The following is a 27,700-nucleotide window of genomic DNA, read 5'->3' as shown; positions in this document are numbered from 1 at the left end:
ATGTCACACGGTGTGTACGTCCCAAATTGCACCCTGTTCCCTATGTCCCAAATTGCACCCTGTTCCCTATATCGTGCACTACTTTTGACCATATCCCTAAGGGCCCTGGTCAAAAGCAGTGCACACTTCATAGGGAATGGGGTGCCATTTGGGACACTTGAAAGGTAAGGGTGAGGTCGTGTTTTCTATCTAGGATTCGAGCCCAAAGAACATGTAACGGAAAGGATACTGTCTAATTATTACATATTACGCAACGGGTGGGTCTAATCCTGAATGCTGACTGGTTGAAACTGCCTTCCAGACGGTGTCTATTCCACAAGTTAACGTAATGGATCCTTCTCTATATATAAATCACCTCCTACTGTGGCTAATTCACATGACACTTAATGTCGCACCTTAAGCAGTTCGCTGAGGATATATGGATGACCATAATAAAATGTAAGAGATGACCAATGGCTTGAGAGTTGACCTAATTCTGTCTGTGTCTTTCCTTTACTGCAAATCAAATCAAATGTTATCGGTCGCGTACACAGATTTGCAGATGTCATCCCAGGTGCAGCTAAATGCTTGTGTATTTTTAGCTTCAACAGTGCAGTAATACCTAGCAATACAAATACAATACACACATAATCCAGAAAAATGTAGAAATGAAGAAATATCCGAACGAGCAATGTCAGAGACAGAAATATATACAGTATACACACTGAGTGTACAAAACATGAGGAACATCTTCATAATATTGAGTTGCACCCGCCCTTTTGTCCCCAGAACAGCCTCAAATTGTCAGGGCATGGACTCTACAAGGTGTTGAATGCGTTCCACAAGGATGCTGGCCCATATTGACTCCAATGCTTCCCACAGTTGTGTCAAATTGGCTGGATGTCCTTTGGGTGGTGGACCATTCTTAATACACACTGGAAACTGTTGAGTGTGAAAAACCCAGCAGTGTTGCAGTTCTTCACACACGCAAACCAGTGTGCCTGGCACCTACTACCAAACCCCGTTGAAAGGCACTTAAATATTTTGTCTTGCCCATTCATCCTCTGAATGGCAAACGTACACAATAACCTGTCTCCGCCCGTTAATTTACACTGATTGAAATGGATTTAACAAGTGACATCAATAAGGGATCCAAGCTCAAAAAAATAAAGGGAACACTTAAACAACACAATGTAACTCCAAGTCAATCACACTTCTGTGAAATCAAACTGTCCACTTAGGAAGCAACACTGATTGACAATACATTTCACATGCTGTTGTGCAAATGGAATAGACAACAGGTGGAAATTATAGGCAATTAGCAAGACACCCCCAATAAAGGAGTGGTTCTGCAGGTGGTGACCACAGACCACTTCTCAGTTCCTATGCTTCCTGGCTGATGTTTTGGTCACTTTGAATGCTGGCGGTTATTTCACTCTAGTGGTAGCATGAGACGGAGTCTACAACCCACACAAGTGGCTCAGGTAGTGCAGCTCATCCAGGATGGCACATCAATGCGAGCTGTGGCAAGAACGTTTGCTGTGTCTGTCAGTGTAGTGTCCAGAGCATGGAGGCGCTACCAGGAGACAGGCCAGTACATCAGGAGACGTGGAGGAGGCCGTAGGAGGGCAACAACCCAGCAGCAGGACCGCAACCTCCGCATTTGTGCAAGGAGAAGCAGGAGGAGCACTGCCAGAGCCCTGCAAAATGACCTCCAGCAGGCCACAAATGTGCATGTGTCTGCATAAATGGTCAGAAACAGACTCCATGAGGGTGGTATGAGGGCCCGACGTCCACAGGTGGGGGTTGTGCTTACAGCCCAACACCGTGCAGGACGTTTGGCATTTGCCAGAGAACACCAAGATTGGCAAATTCGCCACTGGCGCCCTGTGCTCTTCACAGATGAAAGCAGGTTCACACTGAGCACATGTGACAGACGTGACAGAGTCTGGAGACACCGTGGAGAACATTCTGCTGCCTGCAACATCCTCCAGCATGACCGGTTTGGCGGTGGGTCAGTCATGGTGTGGGGTGGCATTTCTTTGGGGGGCCGTACAGCCCTCCATGTGCTCGCCAGAGGTAGCCTGACTGCCATTAGGTACCGAGATGAGATCCTCAGACCCCTTGTGAGACCATATGCTGGTGCGGTTGGCCCTGGGTTCCTCCTAATGCAAGACAATGCTAGACCTCATGTGGCTGGAGTGTGTCAGCAGTTCCTGCAAGAGGAAGGCATTGATGCTATGGACTGGCCCGTCCGTCCCCCAGACCTGAATCCAATTGAGCACATCTGGGACATCATGTCTCGCTCCATCCACCAACGTTGCACCACAGATTGTCCAGGAGCTGGCGGATGCTTTAGTCCAGGTCTGGGAGGAGATCCCTCAGGAGACCATCCGCCACCTCATCAGGAGCATGCCCAGGCGTTGTAGGGAGGTCATACAGGCACGTGGAGGCCACACACACTACTGAGCCTCATTTAGACTTGTTTTAAGAATATTACATCAAAGTTGGATCAGCCTGTAGTGTGACTCCAAATCCAGACCTCCATGGGTTGATACATTTGATTTCCATTGATAATTTTTGTGTGATTTTGTGGTCAGCACATTCAACTATGTAAAGAAAAAAGTATTTAATAAGAATATTTCATTCATTCAGATCTAGGATGTGTTATTTTAGTGTTCCCTTTATTTTTTTGAGCAGTGTATATAAACACCTACTCATTCAAGGGTTTTTCTTTATTTTTACTATTTTCAACATCGCAGAATAATAGTGAAGACATCATAACTATGAAATAACGCATATGGAATCATGTAGTAACCCAAAAAGTTTTAAACAAATTAAAATAGATTTTATATTTGATATTATTCAAATAGCCACCCTTTGCCTTGATGACAGCTTTGCACACTCTTGGCATTCTCTCCACCAGCTTCCCCTGGAATGCTTTTCCAACAGTCTTGAAGGAGTTCCCACAATATATATATATATATATATATATATATATATATATATATATACACCTGCAAGTTCCTGGACATTCCTGGGGAGAATGGCCCTAGCCCTCCGATCCAACAGGTCCCAGATGTGCTCAATGGGATTGAGATCCGGGCTCTTCGCTGGCCATGGCAGAACACTAACATTCCTGCCTTGCAGGAAATCACGTACAGAATGAGCAGTATGGCTGATGGTAGTGTCATGCTCGAGGGTCATGTCAGGATGAGCCTGCAGGAAGGGTACCGCATGAGGGAGGAGGATGTCTTCCCTGTAATGCACAGCGTTGAGATTGCCTGCAATGACAACAAGCTCTGATATGCTGTGACACACCGCCCCAGACCATGACAGACCCTCCACCTCCAAATCAATCCCGCTCCAGAGTACAGGCCTCAGTGTAACGCTCATTCCTTCGACGATAAATGCAAATCCGACCATCACCCCTGGTGAGACAAGACCGCGACTCGTCAGTGAAGAGCACTTTTTTTCCAGTCCTGTCTGGGTCAGAGACGATGGGTTTGTGCCCATAGGTGACGTTGTTGCTGGTGATGTCTGGTGAGGACCTGCCTTACAACAGGCCTATGAAGCCCCCAGTCAAGCCTCTCTCAGCCTATTGCAGACAGTCTGAGCGCTGATGGAGGGATTGTGCGTTCCTGGTGTAACTCGGGCAGTTGTTGTTGCCATTCTGTACCTGTACTGCAGGTGTGATGTTCGGATGTACCGATCCTGTGCAGGTGTTGTTACACGTGGTCGGCCACGCAAGGACCATCAGTTGTCCGTTCTGTCTCCCTGTAGTGCTGTCTTAGAAGTCTCACAGTACGGACATTGCAATTTATTGCCCTGGCCACATCTGCAGTCTTCATGCCTCCTTGCAGCATGCCTAAGGCACGTTCACGAAGATGAGCAGGGACCCTGAGCATCTTTCTTTGAGCACGTCTGGGATCTTTTGGATTGGAGGGTGGGGGCTAGGTCCATTCCCCCCAGAAATGTCCGGGAACTTGCAGGTGCCTTGGTGGAAGAGTGGAGTAACATCTCACAGCAAGAACTGGCAAATCTAGTGCAGTCCATGAGGAGGAGATGCACTGCAGTACTTAATGCAGCTGGTGGCCACACCAGATACTGACTGTTACTTTTGGAATTGACCCCCCCTTTGTTCAGGGACACATTATTCAATTTCTGTTAGTCACATGTCTATGGAACTTGTTCAGTTTATGTCTCAGTTGTTGAATCTTGTTATGTTCATACAAATATTTACACATGTTAAGTTTGCTGAAAATAAACGCAGTTGACAGTGAGAGGACGTTTATGATCCAAACCATAATCATGCCATGGTCATAGTCCCAGTCTGTGAATAGAGCAGCCAAGCTGGATGTGTACACTGGCCTTTACTAGATGTGTATAGTTGAACCATCAACATTCATGCAGTCAGAGTTAGGATTTTCATATCAGTAAGGAACACCACTTTTTTAAAAAACATTTTATTCCCTCTGTGAAATTGTCGTCAAAACATACCAAGAGAAATACAATTAAAAAACATCATCAATATCAACAACAAACCAGATTAAGGACACCCTTCACTTCTTCTCTCTGACTGAGGAGGGTTCTCTGTGCAAGGATGTTAATAGAGTATAAAAACAAACGTGATGGCAATAATCAGTGTCAATGAGTGTGGAAGTATCTTTTTGACTCATACATGAGGACAAATAATACTAAAAAACTAGCAGGGGTGCTAAAATATGTCTTTATTAGCCTGGACACATTTGAGCTCCCAGAGGGGTAGGTGTGGGCCTCACAGACCTCTTTAGTTTGAGGGGAGTGGAGGGGGGGGAAACACTAGTAGTTACAGGTTCTAAGGTAGGGTGTGGCTCCAGACACACCCGGTTTAAGGTCCGTGATTTTCAACACCGAGAACCAGCTCGTGGTTGCTGAGAAGTCAAGGGTCAATCTCCTCTGGGACGACGGTGAGCATGATGTCCTCGTTCCCCCGCCGGACCACCATCCGCAGCGTGTCTTCCCTCTTGATGGAGCTGCTGACGTCACTGGCCGAGGTGATTCGCTGGCTGTTGATGGTGATTATGACATCACTCTCCTGCAGGCCACCTCTGTGGAGGAGAGGGAATGTAGCAAAAAATAAATGCGCTTTACTGATAAAGTACGTTAGGCTCTATAAGCAGTGTGTACCATTAGATCTCTCAATCCACAGAATATAAATATAGCCTCTTAAATTTGAGAGAAGGGAGTTTTCCCCATTCCAAAAAAAGCTAAATGAACTTACAGAGGCAGTAACATTCTTGTTAGACACTGTGAGAAAATAAATCTGACCATAGTCTCTGAAAAATCTAAGACCATTTTGCTAACCTTGGTACCACAAACTCCACCAGACAAAAAGAAAGCTATTAATTTCCTTGAGTGGGAGACCACCGCCTCAGCGCAAATGATTTTATGTGGCCACAAAAAATATACAGAGAGTGCATTCTGTAGACTGGTCTGTCATGCTGTTTATGTGGTCATGAAATGCTAATTCATTGTGCTATGAGGCCAGTCTAATTTTAAGAGTAGACGACAATGAACTCTTAGCAACCTTTATGAGAGGGACGGAGACTTAGCCAACTACCAAATGAGTCGTTAAATGCTCCTGTCCTAATCTAAGGTCGAGGACTTTAACTGTCCTGTTCTCAGTACACTCTTAGAAAAAATGGTTCCAAAAGGGTTCCATGTAGAACCCATTCGTCAAAGGGTTCTCTAATGGGGACAGCCAAAGAACCCTTTCAGCCAAAGAACCCTTTCAGGTCCTAGATACTACTTACGTCTCAGCTGGTGTTTTTGGGATGACCTCGATTACATATGCCCCTGAGGTAACATCGGGGAAGTCTGATTGTCTCTCCTTCAGCTCCTTTGCAAGCCTATGGGAAAGGAACCAATGAAAACACAGATGTGTTTAATGTAACGCAGGTATTTGGAAGAATTTCATTCACAAGGTGAACCAGGCTGTCTGAAACTTACATTGGTGTGAGAGTCATCATCCTCACACCGATATATTTCTTACTTGTTGATAATTTCCCTAAAGAAAAGAGGATAAATGCTGCGTTAGCATGCACATGGTGATAAACATTGGAAATTCAATATGCAGTACCTGGTCAAAACCATGAAACTTTAGATAGGTCTGGCCCAATAAGTGAGTTTGAGTTTGGGAAACCCTGGTCTAACCGGTAATAACCGGAAACTTAAAAATAAATTGCCAAAATTGTCTTAATACATGCATTTTAAGAGGGGGAGATTATATATATATAATATATATATTTTTAAAACTTTATTTTCAAGTAGATAAAACTAACCCAATAGCAGTCTTGTTTATTTTATACATGAAGAGGGTAAAGTTGGTTTTATGAGCAGAACGGCACAATCAAAATATATTTTTAAAACAGGGGTTTCACCAAACCTGAGTTATATTCATTAGGTATGTCATTGGTAATTTTCAAAGATGCATTAATTTATGATGCATTACAAGCTCAAAACAATTGTTGAAAAAAATGACAACTATGACAATAACCGTGGTCAATTGAGTGACAATTTATCGTTACCCCAAAATTCCATAATCGTCACAGCCCTACCTTTAGATTGGTAATCTGTACCTTTAGATTGCCTGTCATGGGACTCTGCCAGGAACTGACGGATCTTGTCTGATGGGATGGCGAAGGAGATTCCTGCTGTCACCTTCAGTGTGTTGATCCCAATCACCTCTCCGTCCTGAAGACAGAAACAACACACATTATTAAAATACATCCTCCAGATGTGTCATAGATTTACAATGAAAGGTCCAGTGCAGTTAACAACGTGATTTCCTGTGTTTTATATATATTTCCACACCATGAGGTTGGAATAACACTGTGAAATTGCGAAAATGATGATAATATCCTTTTGGTGTAAAGAGCTGTTTGATAAGACCGCCTGAAATTTCAGCCTGTTTTGGTGGGATGGAGTTTTGGCCTGCCTTGTGACATCACCCGGTGGCAAATTAGTTAGCAGACCAATAAGAAAGAGACTTCCAAACCGCTCTGCCAATAGCAGCATATTTTCAGCTTTCCCCTCTCCACTCAGACCACTCCCAGACAGTTTTAGCTAAATTCTTGCTTGAGAAATTGCTCTTTGCTAAGAAGCTATTTTAGTATATTTTTAACCATTTTAACTGAAAACAATCAGAGTAAGGTACTTCATTGTTACCCAGAAATTATTTGATACTGAAATAAAAACAGCTGAATTGGACCTTTAAGACCATTCTGAAAGATGAATTCTTATCAATAAGAAATTATATCTTACCAGATTGACCAGGGGTCCGCCAGAGTTCCCATACTGAAAAGGAACAACATTCAGGTTAAAAGGATGATCAGATGGTTCATCTACAGCTCCTTCGTGTGTAACGGGGCAAATAAGGGGGAGCTACTGTTGTGTGTTCCACAACTAAATGCCTTGAACTGACAGCTGCATGCCACAACTAAATATCCACAACTAAATATCCACAACTAAATGCCCTGCACTGACAGCTGTGTTCCACAACTAAATATCCACAACTAAATATCCACAACTAAATGCCCTGCACTGACAGCTGTGTTCAACAACTAAATATCCACTAAATATCCACAACTAAATGCCCTGCACTGACAGCTGTGTTCAACAACTAAATATCCACTAAATATCCACAACTAAATGTTCCACAACGAAATGCCCTGCACTGACAGCTGTGTTCCACAACTAAATATCCACAACTAAATGTTCCACAACGAAATGCCCTGCACTGACAGCTGTGTTCCACAACTAAATATCCACAGCTAAATGTTCCACAACTAAATGCCCTGCACTGACAGCTGTGTTCAACAACTAAATATCCACAGCTAAATGTTCCACAACTAAATGCCCTGTGTGACAGCTGTGTTCCACAACTAAATATCCACAACTAAATGTTCCACAACTAAATGCCCTGCACTGACAGCTGTGTTCAACAACTAAATGCCCTGCACTGACAGCTGTGTTCCACAACTAAATGCCCTGCACTGACAGCTGTGTTCAACAACTAAATGCCCTGCACTGACAGCTGTGTTCAACAACTAAATGCCCTGCACTGACAGCTGTGTTCAACAACTAAATGCCCTGCACTGACAGCTGTGTTCCACAACTAAATGCCCTGCACTGACAGCTGTGTTCAACAACTAAATGCCCTGTGTGACAGCTGTGTTCCACAACTAAATGCCCTGCACTGACAGCTGTGTTCCACGACTAAATGTTCCACAACTAAATGCCCTGTGTGACAGCTGTGTTCCACAACTAAATATCCACAACTAAATGTTCCACAACTAAATGCCCTGCACTGACAGCTGTGTTCAACAACTAAATGCCCTGCACTGACAGCTGTGTTCCACAACTAAATGCCCTGCACTGACAGCTGTGTTCAACAACTAAATGCCCTGCACTGACAGCTGTGTTCAACAACTAAATGCCCTGCACTGACAGCTGTGTTCAACAACTAAATGCCCTGCACTGACAGCTGTGTTCAACAACTAAATGCCCTGCACTGACAGCTGTGTTCAACAACTAAATGCCCTGCACTGACAGCTGTGTTCAACAACTAAATGCCCTGCACTGACAGCTGTGTTCCACAACTAAATGCCCTGCACTGACAGCTGTGTTCCACGACTAAATGTTCCACAACTAAATGCCCTGTGTGACAGCTGTGTTCCACAACTAAATATCCACAACTAAATGTTCCACAACTAAATGCCCTGCACTGACAGCTGTGTTCCACAACTAAATGCCCTGCTCTGACAGCTGTGTTCCACAACTAAATGCCCTGTGTGACAGCTGTGTTCCACAACTAAATGCCCTGCTCTGACAGCTGTGTTCCACAACTAAATGCCCTGTGTGACAGCTGTGTTCCACAACTAAATGCCTTGTGTGACAGCTGTGTTCCACAACTAAATGCCCTGTGTGACAGCTGTGTTCCACAACTAAATGCCCTGTGTGACAGCTGTGTTCCACAACTAAATGCCCTGTGTGACAGCTGTGTTCCACAACTAAATGCCCTGTGTGACAGCTGTGTTCCACAACTAAATGCCTTGTGTGACAGCTGTGTTCCACAACTAAATGCCCTGTGTGACAGCTGTGTTCCACAACTAAATGCCCTGTGTGACAGCTGTGTTCCACAACTAAATGCCCTGTGTGACAGCTATGTTCCACAACTAAATGCCCTGTGTGACAGCTGTGTTCCACAACTAAATGCCCTGTGTGACAGCTGCTTGTGTGTGTGCTGATGATGTGGATGTATCACTCACATTGATGATAGCGTCCGTCTGGATGTAGTCCATGTCAGAGTTCCTCAGGCCCAGCTCCTTGCCTCCTCTCTGGGTGGTGCTGACGATACCTGTGGTGACCGTGTTCTGCAGGGAGAAGGGGCTGCCGATGGCCACCACAAACTCACCAGGCCTCAGGTCAGCTGAACGACCCAGCAGCAGCACTGGCAGCTTCATCTAAACACAGAGACACAGGACTCAGATCAGTCAAGATGTGTATTCTATAGAGTGCATTCTGAACAGAAACAGTTGGCATGAAGATACAGTACTAGCTGTAGCTACAGTACATTCAGTATCTACGGTAACAAGACCACCCCTCTTTTGAGACATGCCGGAAGTGCCTTCGTTACATCCTGTTTGTTTATGCTTGAAAAGCAACAAACATATGGGGGTCAACATAGCGTTCCGTAAATCCACTGAGAGGAAGTGACGATATGCCCTGATGTCTGCATACTCTGCATGCTTTATGAAAAGATATCAAGGCAATGAATTGCCACTTCCTCCATCTCACTGACACAATCTACAACAGACAAAATCCATCAACAATGACAGGAGAATGGATAAGAGTTATACAGTTGTCACTATGGCTGGGTTACACTAGACCTAGATATGAATAGGTCGGGACAGGGCAGGGGGGGCAGGATGTGGAGATGGGTCATGGGGATACAGCCACAGGTATATGGGGAGAGGAACCATTGGCCCCCTACCCTGGGCTCAGTGCTCCAGGAATCCAGACCTGACATCCAGACCTGACTCAGGAACAGCAGGCTGCTCCCTGGCCGACAGCTCTAAGCACTCTGCCAGATGGGCTGGAAATGGGATAAACTGACACATTCCAGGAAGGAGGTCAGGTGGATGGGATGGGAAAGACTGGGAGGAAGGGCTTTTGGCACACAGTGTCAGTGTGTCTTGTCTGCCACCCAGCAGTCAGCAGGTTATCTGTCACACTGGTCTCTCAAGATCCACTGTGAAATTAGACGTCTGTCCAGGTAAGGAGGAGATTGCTTTAAAACTGGCCACTAAGAGCAACAGTGAGCTCTATTGCCATCAAGTAGGCTTGGGTTATGCTAGAGCGTTGCGGAACTTAAGCATTCAGAATGAATGCCTAAACCTTCAAAACGTTTGATTCTGCAGTGAGACTGCGAAAGCTTGTTGGGTGCATTCGGAAAGTATTCAGACCCCTTGACTTTTTCCACATTTTGTTATGTTACAGCCTTATTCTAAAATTGATTAAATAAATAAAAATCCTCATCAATCTACACACAATAGCCGATAATGACAAAGCGAAAACAGGTTTTTAGATAAATCAGAAATACCTTATTTACATAAGTATTCAGACCCTTTGCTAGGGGACTCAGGTGCATCCTGTTTCCAATGATCCTCCTTGAGATGTTTCTACAACTTTATTGGAGTCCACCTGTGGTAAATTCCAATTGATTGGACATGATTTGGAAAGACACACCTGTCTATATAGGTCATGTCAGAGCAAAAACCAAGCCATGAGGTTGAAGGAATTGTCCGTAGAGCTCCCAGACAGGATTGTGCCGAGGCACAGATCTGGGGAAGGGTACCAAGACATGTCTGCAGCATTGAAGGTCCCCAAGAACATAGTGGTCTCTATCATTCTTAAATGGAAGAAGTTTGGAACCACCAAGACTATTCTTAGAGCTGGCCACCCGGCTAAACTGCGCAATCGGGGAAGAAGGGCCTTGGTCAGGGAGGTGACCAAGAACCCGGTGGTCACTGACAGAGCTCCAGAGTTCCTCTGTGTAGATGGGAGAACCTTCCAGAAGGACAACCATCTCTGCAGCACCACCAATCAGGCCTTTATGATAGAGTGGCCAGACAGAAGCCACTCCTCAGTAAAAGGCACATGACAGTCCACTTGGAGTTTGCCAAAAGGCACCTAAAGGACTCTCAGACCATGAGAAACCAGATTCTCTGGTCTTATGAATCCAAGATTGAACTCTTTGGCCTATATGCCAAGCGTCACATCTGGAGGAAACCTGGCACCATCCCTACGGTGAATCACGGTGGTGGCAGCATCATGCTATGGGGATGTTTTTCAGACTAGTCAGGATCGAGGGAAAGATGAACGACGCAAAGTATAAAGAGATCCTTGATAAAAACCTGCTCTAAAGCGCTCAGGACCTCAGACTGGGGTGAAGGTTCACCTTCCAACAGAACAACGACCCTAAGCACACAGCCAAGACAATGCAAGAGTCTCTGAATGTCCTTGAGTGGCCCAGCCAGAGCCCGAACAAACAAAAACTCAAACAAAAACTATTTTGAGAAACAGGTGTGCCAAGCTTGTAGCGTCATACTCAAGAAGAATCGAGGCTGTAATCGCTGCCAATGGTGCTTCAACAGCGTACTGAGTAAAGGGTCTGAATACTTATCTAAATGTGATATTTACATATTTTTGTTGTTGTATTAATTTGCAAAAAGTAAAAAACAAACCGTTTTTTTCTTTGTCATTATGGGGTATTGTGTGTAGATTGATGGGGGGGGGGGGGGACAACTGAATCCATTTTAGAATAAGGCTGTAACATAACAAAATGTGGAAAAGGGGGTCTGAATACTTCCCGAATGCACTGTAGATCAGAACAATAGAACAGCCCAAGCTACTGAAAAGATTTCTCAAGTCAGGATTACATCTACTACATCTCTGGAGGAAAACAACTCCTGTACAGCACAGTACTCTGTATACTACCTCCAGTACCTGGAGCACATCACTCTAGTATAGTGAGATAAGGACGTGGGCTTGAGTGACCCAGTTCTCTCTGGGCAGTGAGAGGCAGACTGACAAACAGGCAGTTTTTTGCATTCCATGGTGTTGTACTCACAGATGCATTATCAGATCACCCGTCTCCCAGTGACAACTCTGCCCCCTCTACCCCCTTCCACCCTTCTCTTCCATCCACCTCCACCCTCCTCTTCCATCCCCCTCCACCCTTCTCTACCCCCTCCACTAGAGGTCAACCGATTAATCGGAATGGGCGATTAATTAGGGCCGATTTAAAGTTTTCATAACAATCAGAAATCGGTATTTTTGGGCGCCGATTTGCCATTTTCTTATTATTTTAATTATATATATTTTTTTACACCTTTATTTAATCTTTATTTAACTAGGCAAGTCAGTTAAGAAAACATTCTTATTTTCAATGACGGCCTAGGAACGGTGGGTTAACTGCCTCGTTCAGGGGCAGAAAGACAGATTTTCACCTTGTCAGCTCGGGGGATCCAATCTTGCAACCTTACAGTCCAACGCAATAACGACCTGCCTCTCTCTCGTTGCACTCCACAAGGAGACTGCCTGTTAAGCAAATGCAGTAAGCCAAGGTAAGTTGCTAGCTAGCATAAAACTTATCTTATAAAAAACAATCAATCATAATCACTAGTTAACTACACATGGTTGATGATATTACTAGATATTATCTAGTAATATTATCTAGTAATAACACGCCTGTGTTGAATATAATCTGACTGAGCATACAAGCATACAAGTATCTAAGTATCTGACTGAGCGATGGTAGGCAGAAGCAGGCGCGTAAACATTCATTCAAACAGCACTTCCGTGCGTTTTGCCAGCAGCTCTTCGTTGTGCGTCAAGCATTGCGCTGTTTATGACTTCAAACCTATCAACTCCCGAGATGAGGCTGGTGTGACCGAAGTGAAATGGCTGGCTAGTTAGAGCGCGCTAATAGCGTTTCAAACTTCACTCTCTCTCTGAGCCTTGGGGTGGTTGTTTCCCTTGCTCTGCATGGGTAACGCTGCTTCGATGTGGTGGCTGTTGTCGTTGTGTTGCTGGTTCGAGCCCAGGGAGGAGCGAGGAGAGGGACGAAGGCTATACTGTTACACTGGCAATATTAAAGTGCCTATAAGAACATCCAATAGTCAAAGGTTAATGAAATTCAAATGGTATAGAGGGAAATAGTCTTGTAATAACTACAACCTAAAACTTCTTAACTGGGAATATTGAAGACTCATGTTAAAAGGAACCACCAGCTTTCATATGTTCTTATGTTCTGATCAAGGAACTGAAACGTTAGCTTTCTTACATAGCACAAATTGCACTTTTACGTTCTTCTCCAACACTTTGTTTTTGCATTATTTAAAACAAATTGAACATGTTTCATTATCTACTTGAGGCTAAATTGATTTTATTGATGTATTATATTAAGTTAAAATAAGTGAATTCATTATTGTTGTAATTGTCATTATTACAAATAATTTTTTTTTTTTTAATCGGCCGATTAAATCGGCATCGGCTTTTTTGGTCCTCCAATAATCGGTATCGGTGTTGAAAAATAATAATTGGTCGACCTCTACCCTCCACCCTCCTCTTCCATCCTAAATAATAAATAAGCTAAAGTAAAAAATAAAAAGTAACAATAAAATGAGATAACAAAAACGAGGCTATATACAGGGGGTACCGCCACCGAGTCAATGTGTGGCGGTGCAGGTTAGTCGAGGTAGTTTGTACACGCGACTATGCATAGATAATAAACAGCGAGTAGCAGCAGTGTAAAAGAAAAGGGGGGAAGGGGGTCAATGTAAATAGTCCGGGAAGCCATTTGATTAAAACAGAAGCTTCATCGGTGCTCGGTTTCTGCAAGGATGCAGGGCAGTGAAACTAGTCTTGCTTTGTCTGTCCCTGAGTGTGTCTCGATGTAACAGGACCTTAGACTTGATGCAATGATGCAGCCTAACGTTTCCTTGACTTTCCAGTTTCCATTGTGCTCCTAAGCTAATAGGATACCTTGTCAGCTCTCAGTGACTGGGATGATATTTGCTGCTGAGCCCTCTGATACAGTGCCAGTGTGGAACGGTGAGAGACAGGACTGTGTGTGTCAGTGGAAATGACCAGACTGTCAGAGAGGTAAACATCAGGGGGGAACAGGGGGGATAATGGGTGCAGAAGGGACTGTCAGACCTGGCAGCCGTCTGCAGGAAGGATCCACTAGTCAAGGCTGCTGTCTGTTGCTGCTGGAGTGATTGACGAGGCACCTGTTGGCACAGTGTGTGTGTGTGTGTGTGTGTGCGTGCGTGTGTGTGTGTGTGTGTGTGCCTGTGCCTGTCTGCTTGTGTGTGTGTCAGCTTGTTCTGTGTGTTTCTGTGTGTCTGTGTGTGTACCTGAGTCAATAGGGACTGAACAGTCAGATCACCAAGAGAGGTAGACTTGTTTGCTCAGTACTGATAAATGCTGAAATATAATTTAAAAAATAAAATATACTGTATATCGTACACAAGAGGACTGTGACTGCCAATAAAAGCAGTGTCTTATACACACACATTAAATCCAGAGCTAGATGAGAAATGATTATATCCAGGGTCAAACTGTTTGCAGACATCCTAATTAGTCAATTTGAGAAGCAGCTTGTGTTTCTATTTGGGATGAACAACAATGTAAAGGTATCAACAGATTCCTCAGTCTGTATTCAAGGCCAATCACACATGCTTATGGAAAACCTCATCTTCTACTGCTACGGTTTCCTGCCAGGAAAGAGGGCACCTTACTTTTTCTCCCTCACTTCTCATTAATAACCTTTAGCCGTGGGCGCACGCACGCACGCACGCACGCACGCACGCACGCACGCACGCACGCACGCACGCACACACACACACACACACACACACACACACACACACACACATACACTTTTTATAGCTACTGTTTACAGGCCTCCTGGGCCATATAGAGCATTTCTCAGTGAGTTCCCTGAATTCCTATCGAACCTTGTAGCCATGGCAGATAATATTAAAATTTTTGGTGACTTTAACATTCACATGGAAAAGTCCACAGTCCCACTCCAAAATGCTTTCGGAGCCATCATCAACTCAGTGGGTTTTGTCCAACATGTCTCACTGCCACAGTCATACTCTGGACCTAGTTTTGTCCCATGGAATAAATGTTGTGGATCTTAATGTTTTTCCTCATAATCCTGGACTATGGGACCACCATTTTATTACGTTTGCAATAGCAACAAATAATCTGCTCAGACTCCAACCAAGGATCATCAAAAGCCATGCTATAAATTCTTGGGCAACCGAAAGATTCCTAGATGCCCTTCCAGACTCCCTCCACCTACCCAAGGACTTCAGAGTACAAAATCAGTTAATCACCTAACTGAGGAACTAAATGTAACCTTGCGCAATACCCTCGATGCAGTCGCACCCCTAAAATCAAAAAACATTTGTCATAAGAAACTAGCTCCCTGGTAAACAGAAAATACCCGAGCTCTGAAGCAAGCTTCCAGAAAATTGGAACGGAGATGGCACTACACCAAACTGGAAGTCTTCCGACTACCATCCTGAGACAAGGCCGAGTATAGCCCACAAAGATCTCCGCCACGGCACAACCCAAGGGGGGGCGCCAACCCAGACAGGAAGATCACATCAGTGACTCAACCCACTCAAGTGACGCACCCCTCCTAGGGACGGTATGAAAGAGCCCTAGTAAGCCAGTGACTCAGCCCCTGTAATAGGGTTAGAGGTAGAGAATCCCAGTGGAAAGAGGGGAACCGGCCAGGCAGAGACAGCAAGGGCGGTTCGTTGCTCCAGAGCCTTTCCGTTCACCTTCACACTCCTGGGCCAGACTACACTCAATCATATGACCCACTGAAGAGATGAGTCTTCAGTAAAGACTTAAAGGTTGAGACCGAGTTTGCGTCTCTCACATGGGTAGGCAGACCATTCCATAAAAATGGAGCTCTATAGGAGAAAGCCCTGCCTCCAGCTGTTTGCGTAGAAATTCTAGGGACAATTAGGAGGCCTGCGTCTTGTGACTCCTTGCTGTCCCCAGTCCACGTGGTCGTGCTGCTGCTCCAGTTTCAACTGTTCTGCCTGTGGCTATGTAACTCTGACCTTCTCACCAGACATGCTACCTTGTCCCAGACCTAATGTTTTCAACTCTCTAGAGACAGCAGGAGTGGTAGAGATACTCTGAATGATCGGTTATGAAAAGCCAACTGAAATTTACTCTTGAGGTGCTGACCTGTTGGACCCTCTACAACCACTGTGATTATTATTACCATTTGACTCTGCAGGTCATCTATGAACATTTGAACATCTTGGCCATGTTCTGTTATAATCTCCACCCGGCACAGCCAGAAGAGGACTGACCACCCCTCATAGCCTGGTTCCTCACTAGGTTTTTTCCTAGGTTCCGGCCTTTCTAGGGAGTTTTTCCGAGCCACCGTGCTTCTACACCTGCATTGCTTACTGTTTGGGGTTCTAAGGTGACATCAGCTGATGTAAGAAGGGCTTTATAAATACATTTGATTGATTGATTGTATCTGCCCAGGCCACAGCTGAGTGTACAGACCCACAAATACCTATTCCAATTCCTGTAGTGTAACAACCCGTCCTGTCCTCCAGGCCAGAGCTGCTCTTCACATTGGGATACTCTAGCATTCAAACATGGTGAGAAAATACGATCAAAGTCTCTCATAACTCTAAACCTATAAGTGTACGATATAACATTGGGAAAAGACTGATAACACCATAGCCAAGTTGGCTTTTCTGAAGGCAAGGAATTGCATTTGGTGACATTTTCCGTGTCTCTACAATCGTTTGAGTCCACAGGATCCGTCTGTGACTGACCTGGACATTCCTAAGGGGTCACCCTGGTCTGGCTATCTTCTGTCTGAGGAAAGACAAATGGGAAAATGGCTAACTTTGAGAAATGGGGCCATTGGACTTGAGAATGTGTTTTCTTTGGCTGGATCCTTTCTGGCACTGACCATAGCAAGTATGAGCATCTGAAGTGATTCACCATTTCCCTCTCTGTTGATGTGGTCTTTCTGCACCAGCTTTAAATGGATGACAAATGCCCTCTGAGGCTGCTGAAATGGGGAAAGGATGAGATAAAGACTAACACACACACATATATATAACCCATTCCAATAAAGGCTAATCAAACCCAGATTTTGACAAGAATGTCAATGTTCAATCCAGGCAGAAGGGGAAGCTTGTGACTGGCTGTTCTTAGATCAGGGACAAGCTCAGTAAATCATACTCAAACCCTCAGACTATGGGATTACGTTTTCAGGACCTGATTCTGGGCAAGTTAGCCAGCCCTGGGTCACGGGGCTCCTTCTTCAGAGCTCTACTGGTTGTTACAGTGAACTTACCATGTCACTTTCTTTCCGGTTATTAAGAGATATAGCAAATCTATGCAGACAGAAGTAATGTTGGTTACTGAGAACTACACAAATTGCCTCCTTCTTTCCAACCATTAGGAACTGGAAATACATTGTATCCCAGAGATTTATAATCGGGGAATGTCCCTGAGGGAGCAAAAATAACCCAATTCAGAGCCAAGAAAGAAACACAAGCCTGGGAATGCTGGCAGAGATATATATTGGGCTGTCTTTCATCTCTGTTCTGCACCACTAGAGTGTGACTCTCTTTTGTCTAACAGACTCCAGTCCAGTTTACTTTTCTCCAATTGAATAACACACATGTTGCAAATTTACTCTCAAGTAACAGAGTGCAGGCTTTGACCTAGTTTGGATATGTCTTACTGCACGTCATAAAAGAATGCAAGGATGAGTGATGACTTTGTTGATGCCAGGTAGCGTCTCCACTTAGAAAATTCCATCTCTCTCTTTGTACTCTTGTTTGATTGGCACAAATCGACTAGGTGGATCAAACCACAGGTATGAAGGGTCTACCTATGGGCTGGGATGGGCCGGCTCCTTCTCTGCTCTTTGGTTTGGATTAGTCATGGAACATAAAAAAAAATGCAACATCTGCTAGATGGAGAGAGAGCTGAATGGTAGAGTTTAAACATCTGTTTCGTTTACCTAACACTTGTTTACTTTATCCAAATGTTTGGATTGATTCGCCTCCATCAGTGCGGGGGTGTTGAGACGACTCTGTCTCCGTCAAGAAGATTCAACAACATTTCTCAATTGGATCTTCAGACCGAATCCTAACTTGATGTCTGTCAAATCTCTCATTGACACCAATGAATGATTGATGTGAAACGAGTTGCGTAACGCATGCAAACCCCAAGTTATAATTCAGGCTATCATTGTCAACAGTAGCAGTGTAAAAGAGGGTTAACTCGGACGACAGAGTTAGGCAGCATCTCTTTACTGATCAGTAGAAACAAGTTCTTCATGACCTTATCTCTGATATGAATGCATACAGTATCAAGCCTCCACCTGTGAACCAAATGGTGCCAGGAACTTCCTCTTTCCAGTACATCTGACTACTCCAACAACCTTCATAAAAACAGGTCTTAAGAGGGGAATTGGACAGCGGTACTTTGATAGATTTGAATAAGTTGTATACCATGTACTACTACTGTAAAATACATCTTAAGGCAGTTAATTCAGTATGACAGGGTAATGCCCTCCAGATTGTGGTTATAGCACAATTGGGAACCTTATCCTCCTCTATGCAGGAAGCATGGCTACAGGAAAATGTTCTGTACTGTTCAGATCCAGGAGAATGAAAAGGTCAGCTGAGGTCCACTTCACTGACTTTTCAATGTAGATGCTTTATTAACGAGCACGTAAACAATGGACTCTTACGGATGCAGTAACAGTTCTTTTCCATCATCCACGCTTTGGCGGCATTGAGGGAATATAATCAATGGTCCTTTGTGACCATAGAATCCATTTTGGACGACAACCAAATCTAGACTCCGCTGTGTTTCTGCTGAACAAACACACCGCACAGACACGAAGACTGGAATCTTTAAGAATAGCAAGAGAGCATAATATTGGTTTAGGTGTCTCGCATAAGACTGAGATACGACAGGTCTGTGTATGTGCAAACTGTCTTCCAATGGCACAGCACATCAGTTCACAACACAAACTACATACAAACCCAGCCACCACAACAGAGCACCAGCCAGAAAAACAATGGCTTCTCTTGTTGTGTGGACTGTGATTAACTATGGCGCTCCTGTGGTTTGACAGAACTGTACATAGCGTTGGGATGTGACTCATCCATAGGTAGTCACTTAGTGACACTTCAAGATGGACACATTTCCCCAACCAGTATCTATTTGTCCTCGATAGAGAACTTCAACAGCACAACAGGTGTCAAATCTATGGGCTCATTTTCTATTTAAGGTGGAACTAGTGTCAAATGCACGTTAGTTTGCAATCTTGTCATGTAAAAACTGGCGCCCTAACACCAGATTCGGCAATTTACCTGTCTTATATCAGCTTGCTTGCGCTCAGATGGGAGGGGTGGAAATATTTGAGATGTGTCGTTCAAAACATGATCCAACGTTCTAATTCCAGGCAGCGTTCATAGAGATATTTAAGACCAACCAATAGCTGGTTTTAGCGGTAACGCAGTTGGTTATGTCATGGATTTTGACAGCTGAAACGTAGCCTATCCAGCCGTGACGCACACTGCCCTATCCAGCCGTGACGCACACTGCCCTATCCAGCCGTGACGCACACTGCCCTATCCAGCCGTGACGCACACTGCCCTATCCAGCCGTGACGCACACTGCCCTATCCAGCCGTGACGCACACTGCCCTATCCAGCCGTGACGCACACTGCCCTATCCAGCCGTGACGCACACTGCCCTATCCAGCCGTGACGCACACTGCCCTATCCAGCCGTGATGCACACTGCCCTATCCAGCCGTGACGCACACTGCCCTAGAGTAGCCTGACGGGCTTTTGGTGCCTGTATACTTCGTATTTAAAAACATAAAAGACTAACGTTTTCCCCTTTTTATTTGATTAAAAACCAAGCAAAGCCTCCTCTCAATTAAGGCTTTTTTGTCTGCCCAATGCAATCGCGTAGTAGTCAAGACTGTCGATAAAGGGTTTGGCTCCTGAGACCGCTTGGAAGTCAATCTTAATCACCAAAGCTTTCATAAAATATCAAGTTTAAGAGGAGTTAAACTTTGAGCTGACATTCCCTTTTAATCTACGCATTGTAGGCAAGCCCACATGATTTTAGCCATGCAGGTCCCGTTTTGGTGTGAGTAAAAGCCTCCATAGTCTATGTTGTTTTCATATTATATGTCCACGGTGTCACGGTCGTCATATGGAGGAGACCAAGGCGCAGCGTGGTAAGCGTACATACTTCTTTAATGAAAGAAAGAACACTGAACAAACTATACAAACCGTGCCGCTAACATAGCTAGTGCAGACAGGCAACTAAACATAGAATAAGAACCCACAAACTACCCAAGGAATATGGCTACCTAAATATGGTCCCCAATCAGACACAACGATAAACAGCTGCCTCTGATTGAGAACCAATCGAGGCAACCATAGACATATAAACACCTAGACTTACAAAACCCCAATGACATACAAAATCCCCTAGACAATATAAAACACACGGGGAGAGATTATGGTGCCTGTAAGTGTGACATAGCCTACTTAAAACAAGTTGATGTTTCGTTTTGTTTAGAATTTGATTATAAATATATGTTCTCTTTATAGCCCTTATAAATAATTAATTTAATATTGTTTATTGACCACGTTTGTTTATTGAAGCCACGCAATTACTTAGAACAATACGGTCTGCTAATGGGTTCAAGTTCATTTATTTAGCAAAGATGGGAAAGGTCTACATTTTGTTAATTTGTTTCTGTAAACCATTTGACTAACCTTGGAATTGATTCCAAGGCGATACATAAAATAACGTAAATACACAACCTGAAGCAACCACATATTTGGCCATGGAACACGTTCTGATTGGCCAGTGAGGGACCAAACCTCGACAAACTCACAACTTGTTTATTCATCAACCCATCCCTTTCGCGCCAATGCCAGCAAGTGCGCCGACAATGGTGACAGGGAAAATAGCAAAAATATTTCTGACACACCCCTGAACCTAGGACCCTGAGCTTACGCTTCGAACGCACCGACAGCATCATTGCATTTTGGTACACCAGAATTAGATTTATTTCGAATGAAAAATCCAACGTGCACAATCGAGAGAAAAAAAACACACCGAATGAATGTAATTCTGGTGTACCAAAATGCAATTACGCTGTCAGGTGTGTTCAAAGCTTTAGGTTTGTTAAAATAGAGCCCTATGCACTCTACAAGCCTATAGTCTTAAACCTACTCCCCTCTGATATCAGCTTTAGCCCCTGCCGATCCAAGCATTACGATTAGTGAACTTCCTCAGCCAAGTCCCAAAGGCCATAATTACACAGTGTGCAGATAGCATCAGTGAAAATATTAATGCACTCCCGAAAACATGTTTGATCATTGTCAATAAGCTATGCAATGGAGGACTGTAATTCCTGTCACAGAGGATCAGTCATTTACCACTGATTTCCAGGCTTCCTCTAAAGTTCCTCTAAATATCCCAAGCAATCCATATACAGTAATTATAATACAGTCATGTCAACAACTAGTACTTACTTTATCATCAACCATCTAGTTGTTATTATAGTAAATGCAAGATCAAATCAAATCAAATTTTATTGGTCACATACACATGTTTAGCAGATGTTAAGGCGAGTGTGGCGAAATGCTTGTGCTTCTAGTTCCGACAGTGCAGTAATATCTAACATGTATTCTAACAATTCCCCAACAACTACAAGATACACACATCTAAAAGGGTGAATGAGAGTAGGTACATGTCGTATATTAATGAGCGATGGCCGAGCGGCATAGGCAAGGTGCAATAGATGGTATAAAATACAGTATATACATGTGAAATGAGTAATGTAAGATATGCAAACATTATTAAAGTGGCATTATTTAGAGTGATTTGTATAAAGTGACTAGTGGTCCATTTACTAAAGTGGCCAGTGATTGGGTCTCAATGTGGGCAGCAGCCTCTATGAGTTAGTGATGGCTGTTTAGCAGCCTGATGGCCTTGAGAAGAAGCTGTTTTTCAGTCTCTCGGTTCCAGCTTTGATGCACCTGTACTGACCTCGCCTTCTGGATGGTAGCGGTGTAAACAGGCAGTGGCTTGTTCTTGATGATCTTTTTGGCCTTCCTGTGACATCGGGTGCAGTAGGTGTTATGGAGGACAGGTAGATTGCCCCCGGTGATGCGTTGTGCAGACTGCACTATCCTCTGGAGAGCCTTGCGGTTGAGGGCGGTGCAGTTGCTGTACCAGGCGGTGATACAGCCCGACAGGATGCTCTCGATTGTGCATCTGTAAAAGTTTGTCAGGGTTTTGGGTGACAAGCCAAATTTCTTCAGCCTCCTGAGGTTGAAGAGGCGCTGATGCGCCCTCTTCACCACACTGTCTGTGTGCGTGGACCATTTCAGTTGGTCTGTGATGTGTACGCAGAGGAACTTAAAAACTTTCCACCTTCTTCACTGCTGTCCCTTCAATGTGGATAGGGGGTGCTCCCTCTGCTGTTTCCTGAAGTCCACGATCATCTGTTGATGTTGAGTGAGAGGTTGTTTTCCTGACACCACACTCTGAGTGCCCTCACCTCCTCCCTGTAGGCTGTCTCGTCGTTGTTGGTAATCAAGCCCACTGCTGTTGTGTCATCTGCAAACTTGATGATTGAGTTGGAGGCGTCCATGGCCACGCATTCATGGGTGAACAGGGAGTATAGGAAGGGGCTGAGCACGCACCTTTGTGGGGCCCCAGTGCTGAGGGTCAGTGAAGTGGAGATGTTGTTTACTACATTCACTACCTGGGGGCAGCCCCTCACAAAGTCCAGGACCCAATTGCACATGGCGGGGTTGAGACCCAGGGCCTCCAGCTTGATGATGAGCATGGAAAGTACTACGGTGTTGAATGCTGAGCTGTAGTCAATGAACAGCATTCTTACATAGGTATTCCTTTTGTCCAGATGGGATTGGGCAGTGTGCAGTGTGATGGCGATTGCAGATAATTTAGATCAGTTATCTTTGCCTTCTTGGGTACAGGAACAATGGTAGCCATCTTGAAGCATGTGGGGACAACAGACTGGGATAGGGAGTGATTGAATATGTCCGTAAACACGCTTTGAGAACGCGGCTAGGGAAGCCATCTGGGCCAGCAGCCTTGCGGGGGTTAACAAGTTTAAATGTTTTACTCACGTCAGCCACGGAGGGGGGGGCGCAGTCCTTGTTAGTGGGCTGTGACGGTGGCACTGTATTATCCTCAAAGCGGGCAAAGAAGGTGTTTAGTTTGTCTGGAAGCATGACGTCGGTGTCTGTGACGTAGCTGGATTTATTTTTCTAGTCAGTAATTTCCTGTATACCCTGCCACATACGTCTCATGTCTGAGCTGTTGAATTGTGACTCCACCTTGTCTCTGTGCTGGCATTTCGCTTGTTTGTTTACCTTGTGGAGGGATTAGCTACAATGTTTATATTCAGACATTTTCCCAGACCAATTTCCATGGTTAAATGCGGTAAATCGCGCTTTCAGTTTTGCGCAAATGCCGCCATCCATCCGCGATTTCTGGTTAGGGTTAGGTTTAAATAGTCACAGTGGGTACAACATATCCAATGCACTTCTTTATAAACGCACTCACAGAGTCAGGGTATAGGTCGATGTTGTTCTCTGAGGCTGACGGGAACATATTCCAGTCCGCGTGATCAAAACAATATTGAAGCGTGGCTTCCGATTGGTTGGACCAGCGTTGAATGGTTCTAGTCAATGGTGCATCATGTTTGAGTTTCTCCCTATAAGACGGAAGGAACAAGATGGCGTCGTGGTCGGATTTGCTGAAAGGAGGACGGGGTAGGGCTTTGTATGCATCGCGGAAGTTAGATTAGCAGTGGTCAAGGGTATTGCGCATGCGCATAGCGCAATCAATATGCTGGTAGAATTTAGGTAGCCTTGTTCTCAAACTTTCTTTGTTAAAATCCCCAGCTACAATAACTACAGCCTCAGGATGTATGTTTTCCAGTTTGCATATAGTCCAGTGAAGTTCCTTGATGGCCATCTTGGTGTCTGCTTGAGGGGGAATTTACACAGCTGTGACTATAACTTACGAGAATTCTCTTGGTAGGTACTTGATTGTAAGGAATTCTAGATCGGGTGAGCAAAAGGAATTCGAGTTCCTGTATGTTGTTATGATTACACCATGAGTTGTTAATCATAAAGCATACACCCCCGCCCTTCCTTTTCCCAGAGAAGTGTTTATCTCTGTCGGCGCGATGCATGGAGAAGCCCAGTGGCTGAACCGATTCCAACAACATATCCTGAGAGTGCCATGTTTCCGTGAAACAGAGAATGTTTGTAATGGTCGTCGGTGGAAGAAGGTGAGGACCAAAGCGCAGCGTGGTACTTGTTCATGTTATTTATTTAAACTGAACACTATCAAACAAAGAAACAAAAAAGCACAACCGAAACAGCTCCGTCAGGTGCAAAACACACTAAACAGAAAATATAATCACCCACAACTCAAGGGTGAAAACTGGCTGCCTAAGTATGGTTCTCAATCAGGGACAACAATTGACAGCTGCCTCTGATTGAGAACCATACCAGGCCAAACACAGAAATACCAAATCATAGAAAAAAGAACATAGACTGCCCACCCAACTCACGCCCTGACCATACTAAAACAAAGACATCACAAAGGAACTAACGTCAGAACGTGACAATGTTACTATCTCAGATGTCTCTCTGGAAGGCAACCCTTGCTCAAATTTTGTCTACCTTGTTGTCAAGAGACTGGACATTGGATAGTAGTATACTCGGGAGCGGTGTGCGATGTGCACGTTTACGGAGCCTGACTAGATGGCCGCTTCGTCTGCCCCTTCTGCGGCATCGTTGTTTTGGGTCGCCTACTGGAATTAGATCTATTGTCCTGGGTGGTGGTCCGAACAGAGGATCCACTTCGGGAAAGTCGTATTCCTGGTCGTAATGTTAGTAAGTTGACGTTGCTCTTATATCCAATAGTTCTTCCCGGTTGTATGTAATAAGACTTAAGTTTTCCTGGCCTAACAATGTAAGAAATAATTCATAAAAAAAAACAAAATATTGCATAGTTTCCTAAGAACTCGAAGTGAGGCGACCATCTCTGTCGTTTCAGCCCTGTGTTTGCACATGCTCAGAAGGAGTGGGCCTCAGCAGCCATTTGACTAAAGAAAAGACTGGGGATGAGCACAACGACCCAGATCCACATTTAGTCAATCAGTCACTGAGCGGGGAGAGAAACAGAGAAACAGAATCCTGTCCTTGTTGCCAACAGGAGACCATTTCTCTTCACTGTCTGTCAAAGCCTGTACAGACTCATCCTTTGACGCAATGGAAACAGGAGCAGTGAGCGAGCCACGGCACATGCAGATATATGCCTCGCAGGAGTACGTCTGTGCTGCTCCCACTCCGCTTTGAGGGCGGTCCTCCGCCATCACACCAACGCAATGTAATCTTTCCACCTCACGCTCCAAGACAGGGTCAGGGAGTTTGACCACTCTGTCTGGAACGGGTCCGTCAGTCCTTGGGTTCCCTCCTAAGGGTTCTCTTTGTGTTTTTGGTGAGGTTATTACAGTGTAATTGTCGGTTTAATGACTTTCGACAATTTAGGTTTCTAACTTATAAGTACTTGAAGTCATTATGGAAGTAAAAATACACTGTCTATGTTCAGAGACAAACAATAAAACCTTTCAGAAGTGGATTTATAATGTTGACACTTTCAGTTGCAAATCAAATTAAAAGTGACACGCTATTGAGCAGCATCCAGGAGTCAGCCAGAGGCTTGTCTGGGAGGACTCACAGTAACGTGGCACGGGAGCCGGCCAGTGTAGGGGAGTAAGACACCCTATGCTCCAGATACACCTCTTCAAACACACACACACACACACACACACACACACACACACACACACACACACACACACACACACACACACACACACACACACACACACACACACACACACACACACACACACACACACACACACACACACACACACACACACACACACACACACACACTTCCTCCAGTCTTCTGGGACTAGTTCATTGGAACTAAGCCTGGGACTGGTTCACACACACAGAGGAACATTTTCCTCCTTGACACCCAAACAGCTCTAACCCTCAACTGGGTGATTACTCTTTTGGTAATAGTAGGGAGAAGCAGCCATATAAAACATAATGTTGACCCCTAGTTATTAGAACAAACTGGACCAAAGATGAAAAACTGTTCATTCAATCTAAATCATACCACAAAAAGACCCTATTTTCACACATTCTCACAATTATTTTCATGCAGGGATTTGTCGGCCATAAATTAATCCAGCCTGTGTGAGCAGATGAATGACAATCTTTGAAAGACTGATGCTATTTGTCTTGACCATTCAGAGCCACTGTTAAAATCTCTCCATCACATTCCTGTTCTCTGGCACCATCTCAGAGAGAAAGCGAGAGAGAGAGAAAGAGAGAAAGAGAGAGAGAGAGAGAGAGAGAGAGAGAGAGAGAGAGAGAGCGAGAGAGAGAGGGGGAGAGGGGGAGAGGGAGAGAGAGCAAGAGTGAAAGAGAGATAGGGAAGGAGGGAGTGAAAGAGAGAGAAAAGGGAGGTTGAGGTAAACAGAAGCACCGGTGCATTCAGAGACTCCTGAAGAAGAGAGGTTTGGAGAGCGGTAACAGGCCTTACTGGGACGTCGATCTTGATGAGGGCGATGTCGGCCTTCTCGTCCACGTCTTTGATCTTGGCGTCGAAGGTAGCGCCACTCTTCAGCTCCACCTTCACCCGGTGCTTATTGGCCACCACGTGGGCGTTGGTCACGATCAGGCCGTCCTCTGATACCACGAAGCCAGAACCACTGGCCACCGCCACCTCCCGCTTAGAGAATACCATCCTGGGAAGAGGACAGAGACAGGAGACAGAGGACAGAGACAGGAGACAGAGGGTAAAGCAGGGAGACAGAGGGTGAGACAGAGAGACAGGGTGACAAAGGTGCGAGACAGAGAGACAGGGTGAAAAATAGCGAGACAGGGAAACATCCTTCATTGGTTTTCACCTAAAACTGTTCCACCTTGTAGTGCCTGCAACCAAGCTCTGTGATGTCCTGTAGAAGAATTTCAGAAAATCGGCCAAAGTACATGTTCTGCAATATCTGTAAATCCACATGTCCATGAGCAGAAGACCACATGGTACTACAAAACATACTGTATACCATTTAGCCCAAAGCCCCTCTTAAAGATCCCTTGAACAAATTTCCTGATGATGTGTTTATCAACAGGAGGGCAGGAGAATGTTTGTGTTCTCATAGCAACAGCAGGATCAACTTTGTAAACAATTTATACAAGGTCCTGAGTCAGGCAGACAACTATGTACACAGCTGTGACAGGCAGGAGATCTGGTGGTTGATCTACAGTGTTTAATATAGGTCTATACTTGTCTAACACTCCATCCACTCCTATATACCTTAGAGTGAAATTGGTCACTTTCTTATCATAACTTTTACTGGGAAAAACCGCATGCGATACAGTACCTGTTCTACTGTGGTCAGTGTGTGTGTGTGTGTGTGTGTGTGTGTGTGT

The 27,700-nt window shown here is 44.6% G+C and overlaps 1 protein-coding gene across 2 annotated transcripts in view; it reads right to left on the bottom strand.

Moving 5' to 3' along the window:
• Positions 1-4,429: 4,429 nt before the first annotated feature.
• htra1b (HtrA serine peptidase 1b) overlaps positions 4,430-27,700 on the bottom strand; it is a 34,279-nt gene continuing 11,008 nt past the window's right edge. Inside the window, exons 3-9 of one of the 2 annotated variants that reach the window (XM_036946271.1) lie at positions 26,811-27,015; positions 9,291-9,485; positions 7,285-7,317; positions 6,579-6,714; positions 5,971-6,028; positions 5,775-5,870; positions 4,430-5,069 (exon numbers count right to left, since the gene is read on the bottom strand). In XM_036946271.1, the coding sequence (XP_036802166.1) occupies positions 4,901-5,069; positions 5,775-5,870; positions 5,971-6,028; positions 6,579-6,714; positions 7,285-7,317; positions 9,291-9,485; positions 26,811-27,015 (892 nt within the window). In that variant the 3' untranslated portion in view covers positions 4,430-4,900. The remainder of the gene's footprint in view (positions 5,070-5,774; positions 5,871-5,970; positions 6,029-6,578; positions 6,715-7,284; positions 7,318-9,290; positions 9,486-26,810; positions 27,016-27,700) is intronic. The other variant, XM_036946272.1, reaches the window with a different exon arrangement.

Source organism: Oncorhynchus mykiss, chromosome 16 (assembly GCF_013265735.2).
Source record: "Oncorhynchus mykiss isolate Arlee chromosome 16, USDA_OmykA_1.1, whole genome shotgun sequence".
In the NCBI taxonomy this organism is placed as follows: Eukaryota; Metazoa; Chordata; class Actinopteri; order Salmoniformes; family Salmonidae; genus Oncorhynchus; species Oncorhynchus mykiss.
The sequence above is the reverse complement of the archived record's forward strand: the minus strand, read 5'-3'. Positions and strand labels throughout refer to the sequence as shown.